At 38.5% G+C, this 9,857-nt stretch overlaps 1 protein-coding gene across 2 annotated transcripts in view; it reads left to right on the top strand.

Annotated features, from left to right (window-relative positions):
* The first annotated feature begins 2 nt into the window (after nt 1–2).
* DNAJC24 (DnaJ heat shock protein family (Hsp40) member C24) overlaps nt 3–9,857 on the top strand; it is a 35,397-nt gene continuing 25,542 nt past the window's right edge. Inside the window, exons 1-2 of one of the 2 annotated variants that reach the window (XM_035328549.1) lie at nt 3–133; nt 1,219–1,356. In XM_035328549.1, coding sequence (XP_035184440.1) covers nt 1,249–1,356 — 108 coding nt within the window. In that variant the 5' untranslated portion in view covers nt 3–133; nt 1,219–1,248. Of the gene's footprint in view, nt 134–261; nt 301–1,218; nt 1,357–9,857 lie in introns of those variants that run through there. The other variant, XM_035328550.1, reaches the window with a different exon arrangement.

The following is a 9,857-nucleotide window of genomic DNA, read 5'->3' as shown; positions in this document are numbered from 1 at the left end:
GGTGTCCGGGCGGAAACAAGGCGAGGCGGGCCCCGCCGCGCCGCCCCCGCCGCTCTCGGGAGCTGTTTCCTGACGGGCGAGCGGCGCCGGGCACCGGCAGCGGGCGCGGAGGGGCCGGCGGCGCGCGGGGCAGGTGGGCGCGCGGCGCGGCGGGAGGGCGGGCGCTGAGGGGCGGGGGTCTCGCGCTGCCGGCCGTTGGCGCCCAACGGCCGCGCCGGGTCCTCGGCCCCCGGCTGCGCTGAGGCGGCGGTGGGGAGGGGAAGGCTCCGGCAGGGCTCGGCTGCCTGCCCAGGCCCGGAGGTGGGTCCGCGTTCCTAAAAGTGGTGTGGGGGTCCCGGGGGAGAGAGGGGGCGCGGGGCTGCCCGGCGGGGGAGGAGTTGCCCGGGGCGGGGGCCTGGGGAACGTGCGTCCTTCTCCCCGGGGAGCAGGGCTGAGGTGTGGGGGGGGGGGTCCAGAGGGTGTCTGGGGGAGCTGCAGAGCAAGGGGAAAAAAATAACAAAGCCTTTTTCTTTCGTAAAAGAAGAAAAAAAAAAGCCCAATTAGAGATGTTTTGTTTAGGGACCTGGTCTGACTTGATATCCTCTCGTTCTCTGTGTGTGCTGGTCTTTTCGTTCATTATTTTTTGTATGTTCTTCTACTTTGTTACTAAAAAAAAGTTGTCCTCCGACGCAGCAGGATGAAGGAGGGGCCACAGCGTGAAAATCTTGGTTCTTGGTGTAGAGTGGGAGACAGATGTTTTTGTCTTGCTTGTGTCTCATTCCAAGATTGACGGACGGCTCACTTCTTCTTCTAAGAGTACTTAACTCTTCGATATATTAATTACAGCATTATTTAAAAATAAGAAGCGTGTGTTGCCTAAAACAGAGATAGGTTCAAAGTAGTTAGGAAAGTTACACTGCAAGATTAAATTCTAATCTTGTAGTTCAGTCAATTCCAAAAGAGTCTGTGGACAACTTCTAAAAACATGATATACTTAGAACTAGGACAGAAAGCTCAGCATAATTTAAATCACTTTCCTTACGACATGTAGCATACAGGATGGAATGGGCCGCGTGAACAAGTAAGCTGGCGTTTGCACTGCAGGTTTTCCAATAAGGCAGTGGATGTGCTTGAGAGCTGTAATCTGTTTCATGGTCATGTAGCTTGTTATATTTTCTCGTTCTTGTTTTCCTAATTTTCTTTTTCAAACTGTAATTTTATTTATTTATTTTTATACAGCACTAAGAAAATAGTTTCAAAGCCATAAGTATGGCCTTTGAAAGGAAAGCACAAAAGGACTGGTACAAAATCCTGGGTGCAAAGCCATCGGACAGTCCAGGAGAACTAAAACGGAAGTACCAAAGACTTGCTTTGTTAGTAAGTATGTTTTTATTATTTGAGATGTGCAAAAATAAGTTTCAAAAACCATAAAATAATAATTGTAGGCTTTGTTTTTATTTTTTTTTTGCATAAATGTAGTTAATCGGAGTGAGTTTATAATATTAGTTCACTGAGGATGGTTTAATAAATATCCAGAACTTATGTCACAAACAGAGGTTGAGTTGTTCAGTTTCCAAAACTCTGGTATGTCTTCCAGCTTTCCTAAACAGTCATGAATGAACAATGTCAGATACTCATTATCCAGTGCTGTATGATTGGATGTGCAAGTCAAAAAAAAAAAGTCATTGTTTGTAGCACATAGTCATGAAATGTGCTAATAGGTACTTACGGTACTACAGGTACGACTGTCACACCTGTGGTTAGTGTCCCGAATGAAACTCTTCAATATATAAAAGCCAGGTTCAAAGAGCAAAAACATTTTTTCTGATAGTCTTCAGTAATTGAATAGCAAATGTATAGGAGGAAAATGTGAATATCAACTTAGGTTTTCTTTGAATGCTTCTAGTACGTTTTTGTAGACACAGTTTTGGTCATGCATTAAGACTGTATACTGTGAATTCTTCTCATTTTTGCTGTCCTCTTGGTTTTCATGTATAGGAATCTTAAGAGCTCTGCAAGATTACTTCATGTTATTCTTGGTTCCCCTGTTTTATTCTTTCTCGAATGAACTTTTTCTGTTTTTCATGAGCTTTTTGCTCCAGAGATGATTGAATTTGCCTTTAAGAGCAAGATTAGGCATGCATTTTTGATACTGTTGACAATTTTTAAGCAAACTTGATAGACAAACAGAAGTCCCGAGATAATTAAATTCTTAAGCTTAATGAAAACTGGCAACCTGGTAGAGAAGAAAGAAGGTGAGCAGAACTCACTTTTTTTTATATTTCTTTAGGTAGCTGCTAACTAGACTGTTAGTATTGTCAAGGCTTTAGAGCGCATATGCATGCCTAATCATGCTTGGTTTGATGTGTCAGAATGAGTGTGGTAGGAAGCTGGGCTTTTTAAGTGAGCTAAAGAGAATAACAGAACTCAGTCTCCCCTGAATTGGCAACGTTTAAATAAATCAGTGCTTTGTTTTTATTTAGCCCTCGTGAAAACTGTGTTTCAAGGTCATTTCACCCATGGGAAATGTGTTCCAAATGAACGCATTTTGATACTGCTATGCTTAGATGAATTGCTTGAACAATCTTGCTGTACATCTACTCTTTCTCAATGGCTCATACTAACTTCTTTGGGAACTTTGTCTGAAACTCATCTGTGCTTAGTGTCCTATGTTTCTACATTTCACAAAATGTGTGCAGGCAGATAGAGGTACTCGCTATCAAATGTTAGAAAAATCAATGTAGTTAGGTGTAGATAGGTGGCTAACTTCAGCCAAATATTGCAATGGAATTAATGTATTTAACTGTGAATGTATGTGTGTAATAATGATACTAAAATTGTATATGAAGTGTTGTTCAGAGTTGTTTGCCACCGAGTAGAACAGAACTGAAGCTATGTACGTCTCTTCTCACATGAAACTGACCTTCAGTGTTACAGCACTATACTATCATGTAGTTAGTGGAAGCCTATGAAGTGAGAACTCTTGGTGTTTACAACACTGTTTGCAACTACAGTGCCTGTATTCCTAGAAGATTGAAATATTATTTTAATCTACAAGCTTTTCTTTAAAATCTGTGAATTTCCAAACTAAATGGCCAGTGCACTTTGAAAAGTTGTTGGGGAATGTTAGAGAAAATGATCTTTTTCTCTTATGTTGCTTGGCTCAAAATTTTTTCATTGTCAATGATGGATCTGTTTTTCTGACTAAAAAGCCACACTGCTCCTGACTTGTAGTTGTTTTCTTCAAGACAGGTCTGTTGCCTGTCAGTTGTTGTTAGCATACATCCTGTCTCTATTCAACCTATTATTTTTAGTAGAGCTACTACAGACTCTACTTGTTGGTCTGTTTACTGGTGCAGCATCGAGCACAGTCAGTCTTTTGTCTGTAAACATACAGTCTGAGCGGTGGTAATAAAAGAAGTGTTTTTATGTACCTAATAAACTCAGACTATAGGATTGATGGGACATTACAATACGTAGTTACAGTGTGAAAGTCACTGCCACAGACATTGTTGAGTCCAGAGGGCTCCATGGTTAAAAAAGTTGTTAGTTCCTGAAAGAAAAGTCTGCGTGGTATGTTAGCACAACAATATCGGCTCTGATCTAGAAAGCCATGAGCTGTGGACTTCTGAATATTTGTACAATATATAAGGGAAGTGTTACTGTATGTTTGTCCTATCCTGACACCATTCCCTGGGCATGCCCTGTTCGTTGTTAGTGTAGTACTGCATCTCTCAATTTACCTGTGGTGTCCTGTTCATCTGAAGTAATTGCCCTGCTCCCCTAGCAAAGCTTGTACTTGGAGCTCTTAGTGGCTGCACACCTCTGACTCACAAAATCATTATTTACTGTTTTCTAAAGCTGCTACTGGAGGTAGTAGTCTTGGTGGGGGCAGAGGACAGGTCGACGTGCAGGTGCTCCAGACATTTTTATGTATGGTGGTGATAGCAGAGCAGGTAGGCTTAGCAGAGTAATTCCAGCTTTGAAAGCTGGGGTGAGTGATGAGCGCTGCCATGTACTGTTTGCTTAAATATTTTGTGATAAGTTATCTGGTCAGTCCAGAAAGCTTTCTGGCTTATGTGTAGCAGCAGAAGTTAACCTAATTGTACTGTGCTAATTATGTTAAAATCCAAAAGTTCGTAAAGCAAGTAACATCTCATATCCTAATTGCAGTTAATAAAATATTCATTCTGTTGTGGGGAATATTCTGGTCATGGATGTTCAGTAGCATCAAGCATAATAAATGGTGGAATTTTATTTTAACAGTAGAATTATGTTTAAAAATGAAATGGCAAATGTCGGAGCCTAATCTTTCTTCAGATGATCCCCACTGCTTCACATTGAGCATTTGCTTTTTGCCATCTGCTATTTTCTGTGTTTGTCAACACATGTATGCTTAGCATCTTGAATGAACAGGCAGATGTAACTTTCCAAAGCTACAAAGAGTTGGAGATCTTGCCATATGTCATCCAAAAGATAACTACGTTTGCAGTTACATCTCAGGAGTGACCTTAATATACATAGTAAGCAAGTAAAAATGGTTGAATTTCAAGTTTGTATAAACTGTTTTGTAAGGATAAATTCTCTTTAAAATGGTTACTTTTGGAAATATAACTTGTTTTTATCAATTCTAACGAGTTGATGATGGAATTGGTTAATAACCCATAACAAATGAAGCCATGCATATGCACTCTACTTGAGTGAATGCATTTACTTACCATTTCAGGGAATCCATACAGCCTTTAGGAAGGGCAATGCCAATGTTCCATTTCTGAGCGTGCATGAAATTAGCAGAGGATAAAGTTAGATTAACAAAAAACAGAAATTACACGATCTTATTACTGATACGTTTTTTTCCATCTTATTTTGGTCTAGCATTTTGTGGTCAAAGAACGAGTTGCTAGATTGTTTTCAAATTTTCATGTTGCTGCTTCATATCTGAAAGCTGCTTTTCACAGGGAATAAAGTCACCGAACACATAAGCTTTGTCTAGCTGAAAATCAGGTGTCTGTTCCTGTTGATGCTGATGATATTATAGGATACCTTTCAACTGGAAAAAAAATTATTGTGCAGGAAAATTATATGCTGCTGTTACAACGTATGCCCTAATCTTAAAGAAAATCCATGTAATTTGAGCAGGGAGTATGCAGGAAGCTCTTATTTTTAATATGGGAAGGAAATAAAATGTGCCATTTAACACAGTGTTACAAAGATTATCTGTTTATCAGAAGGGGTGGTGTGTGTATATAAATACAAAGTGTTAAGATGATCCCTTTAATCTGTTTGAAGGAGTAGAAAATTTTAAAACAAAGAGCATTAAGCATAGGTGAGAATGACTGTCAGCAACAATAAAAAAAAAAAGGATGTTAATAGAAATTTATGAAGCAAAATAATTTCAAGAAGAGATTTTCATTGAGTTTGTGTAGAGGAAAGACAGCTATCTCTGAGAGATAAAAATCTATTGTATTATATCAGATTTATGTCCACATCTAAATCTTGCAATCACAAGAAATGCAGAGGATGTCATATATAAGTTGAAAATTACTTGCATAATTATTGTCTTAAAGTTTGTCGCAAACTAAATTCAGTGTTATTCTGAAAATGACATGCCTACTGAGGAACTTTTCATGCTGAGTTGAAGCTGAGAACCTAAATCTTACAAACCTCAGAAGGTTTTCATTTTTATTAGAAGTCTCAAAACAATACTTTTCATAATGAAAATTACACAGCATGTGTACTGTTTTCTTAATAGCCTTTGCAGGTTTGTCAATATTTGTTTGGATTAGCAGCATGCTTGTTAGAGATGCTTCACAGATCCTTGTGCTTATCTAGTTCAGCTAAGTTTTAGGTTTTGTAAATTGACAGTATAAACAGAACAAGTTTAGTGCCTCCTAGTTGGAGATGGACTGAAGTTAATGCAATTGTAACAGAGAAAGGTATGCCACAAAGTTTGATGCAAAGGAATGTCTTTTTGGTGCTCTAGGAAGTTTTATTTTGAGCTGTACTTTACATCTCATTTACTATTTATGACCTTAATGAAATGGTGTTTTCAAGATGAAAAATTGTTTAATAGCTTACCTATATATATGCGTATATATAGATAAGCTAACGGGATCTCAGTGTTCCAGAAATCACCAGTTAAAAATGCTTGCTTAGGTGTTCCATATTTATATATGTTCACTGTGTCCTGAGGAACTATAAAATTAAGATTCTGATTAAAAACAAAATCTTCAGAGCAAATATTAAATTCCATCAAGATGTTTCTTTACCTAACATTTGTAAGTATTCTGTGAGCACTTATGAAGACACACTGAAGTAGTGTTGTATTACAGTGTATATTCTTTATCTCGTTTCCTAAATGAGAAATCATGTAGAAAAAGATACGGTTTAAAGCACAAAAAAGGGAACTAAAAAGGCTGGCATAAAGTTTTCCCCATCAGTAAATGTTCCGATTTATTCTGAACCATGAGCATCCACAGTCAAGAGCACCTCGAGATGTTCAGCATTTTCAAATCAAAGTATTTAAGTGCCTACTCTTGAAATTTTAAGTCCTGGGTCAATTATTTAAAGAAGCTATAATCCTAGAACACGAGTTTGAAGGATAATAAATGTTAATAGTAGAATCCATCACCTTGCAATAATAGTGTTTATTTAAGGATCTCTCATGGCTATTAAATGAAATTGACCATATTTGTGTTGAAGCTAAAAAGTTGATTAGTACTTTTTTAAATGGTCTGATATCTCTCAGATTGCTATTGAAATAATTTAGATAATACCTAACACACACCTTGTGAATTTGTGATCTTTATTGACCAGAAACAAAAATAAATGTTTATAGTATGATAGAGGGCTTATGTCTTTTTTTAGATTTATTTAATTAATCTGTGTGCACCTTTGCCTTAGGTTTCAAATATGTAACTATTATGGAAATTTGTAAAAGCAGCACATTCACTTTTTCCTTCAGCTTTAAACACTTTAAAGTCAGAAAAGCAGCCAAGAGGGCAAACTGCACTCTGGGGTGCATTAAACACACCTTAGCCACACACTCAAAAAGTGATCCTCCCACTGTATTTAGCATCAGTGTGGTCTCGAATACTTTGAATACTGTATGTAGTTCTGGGCTGCACATTATAAAATGGATGTTAAGTACCTTGAGAGCATCCAGGGGACGGCAACAAAGCTGGTAGAAGGGTTGGAAGGCATTTCTTGTGGGGAGAGGCTGAAGATGCTTGGTTTATCTCGTCTGGACAAGAGGAGGCCACGAGGTGAACTTGTTGCTCTCTGCAACTTCCTGAGGAAGAGAAATTGAAATGGAGGTGCTGGTCTCTTCCCCTGCTAACTGGTGACACGACACGTGGGAATGGCACAAAACTGTGTTGGGGAGCGCCACACTGGGCATGAGGAACCATGTCTTCACCGTGAGGGTGGTCAAACACTGGGACAGGCGTCCAAGCTAGGTGGTTGATGCCCCAGGCCTGCCAGTGTTCAGGAGGCTCTTGGATAATGCCCTCAGTAAAATGCTTAGCCCTGAAGTGGGCAGGCAATTGGACATGGTGGTCTTTGAAGGTCCATTTGAATTGCACTGTTCAATTCTAAGTGCAGGTAGATGTGCTAAGCACATTAGAAGACCTGAATATTTTAAGAACTCCTCCACCCTTCCATGTTTTGACTTCTCCTTGCCTTGGTTGATCATGTCTGCTTTCTCACATCTCATAAATCTCAAATGGTCAGCAGTCATGAACTCGTTTAACTGATTTGATGCAGAAGTAAACTCTATACCTTCTACCTTTTATGCAACGTTTTGTCGATAGCATTATTATCGTAAGGAAGTACTGGTCATGCTTTTTTGCTGTAGTCTTGTTAGTCATTTAGATAACGGATCTTAGTCATTTACTTTTCGCTATGTTAAAGTAACGTTACAAAGCTGAAAAATCAATAGTTGGATATTAAAAAAAAACAAACTACCCTTCGTTGTTAATCCCAATAAATTATCATTAACCAGAAAATTCAGTCTGTATTGGTTGGATTTATGACCTGAGAATGTCCATGGTCAAGGAAGGTAAAGATGAACAACTTTTCTGAGCAGCATCTTAGCTATTTTTTTATTTTCTTGACACAAAATGAAACATTAAATATTAACTGGGTAGGTGCTTTAAGGAGAGGCTGAACAAGAGCTCTTCTTTTAAGAGGTACCTTCCTTCTTACCAGCAATCCAGTAATAGTTCCTACTGCTACAGAAAAGCAATGCAAAATACAGGTTTGGTAGGATTCTCTCAGTATATCTTTGGTAAATACTGGTATTGAAATTTAAGTAATGCAAATGTTGGATTTTTCCTTTACAGCTGCTGTTCCATTCTAGGTGGTGATTTTACCTTTTCATCTATATCTCTGACTATTCTTTCCCAAAATGGCGATGTTGTGTAAAGACTGAGACCATCTGTTTAGAGTGCTTATTAAATACGAATGGTAAAAAGATCAACAATAAGTTACGTTAAGTGACTAGAGGATCCTAGTATCATGTGATTTCCTTGAGTCATCTGGAAAAATCTGGTTTTAGTAGTTATGAAACACTTTCAAAATTGTCTTTACTGAAAATGGAGAAATTTGCCAAACTCAACCAACCTCAAATTAGAAATTTAATTAACACCAAATTAGCGATCAGTCCAGATATGATGACTTGAAGGCAACTTTCACTGTGAGTAAATGCAGTCCAAGCTAGATTTTACATGGCTATTTGGACTGGGTTTAGAATTGTTTGGTCACTACAGCTATGCACTTTTGAAATAAGATTGAATTTTTATTTAAGCTGCTGTGATATTGATGAAATAAAGGAGCGTATGTGCCTTCAGCAATAATCATAGCATACATCGTGGCTTCTGATTTTAAAGGTTGAAGCAGTAGAGTTGCTATATTTCTACTGGAGGTAAGAAAAGCTGAAATGATTGTAACACATGCATTGCGCTTCAAAAGTTTTTGTTTAGATATTTATGTCCATTAATATATAAATTTCAAAAAAAAAAAAAAAATGGTGTTGAGCCTCAGTTTCCACAGTGAGTTCTGAAGCTGAAGTGCTTTAGGAACTTCAATTATTTTGGAATCGAAGTGATCAGCATAATATTGAAATCAGACGTCTTTCAGACAGGGCAACCCAAATGCATTTGAAAATCAGTGCTATGCTTTGTTTTGGAATACTGGTTTACTGGCAATCATCTCAGGGAGGGAGAACAACAAACACTTTGTGCTCAGCCGTTCGTAGTTTTGGGTATCAGTTGTTGACTTTCTTAGACTGCGGAAAGGTATTCATCTTGCAAGTCACTGTGCCAGCTGAAGACAACTGCCTGTCCCTGCCCTTCTGCCAGATGTTACTCAGCCAGCAAATAGCATCCTGTGGGTTTTCCTCCATCCGCTGCAGTGCGTGTCAGCTGGAAAAGTTTATGCTTGTTTTTTCAGTAGTTTATGCAACTCCATTTTTTATAATGTAATAGAAGATTTTTCTTTTGCTTCACATGAAAATAACATTTGCCTGAAGTAGTTTCCTGAACTTCTGTGTTACTGACATGATTGCATGACTAGATTAGTAGTAACTATATTCACTTACCACAACTCAGTGTTGTTTAATGTGACATTTAACAGTGTAAATTGTGAGTACAGGGGTCAGAAATTGATAAGGAGCTTTTAAAATTCCTTTTAACCTCATACTTCTGTAAGTTTTAAAATATTTAATTTCTTTCCTTTCTTTCCGTTCTTCAATATTTTTTGCCCCCCCCCCCCCCCCCCCCTTTTTTTTTTGTCTTGCCTCCTCCTGTGCTGTAGTATCGTTCCCAAAAGCCTTTTAACTGGCTTGTGAGGCTCTTGGCTGGCTCTTCATAGGAAAATAA

The sequence above is a fragment of the Oxyura jamaicensis genome, chromosome 5 (genome assembly GCF_011077185.1).
Source record: "Oxyura jamaicensis isolate SHBP4307 breed ruddy duck chromosome 5, BPBGC_Ojam_1.0, whole genome shotgun sequence".
Taxonomy (NCBI): Eukaryota; Metazoa; Chordata; class Aves; order Anseriformes; family Anatidae; genus Oxyura; species Oxyura jamaicensis.
This window is presented reverse-complemented; position numbering and strand designations above follow the sequence as displayed.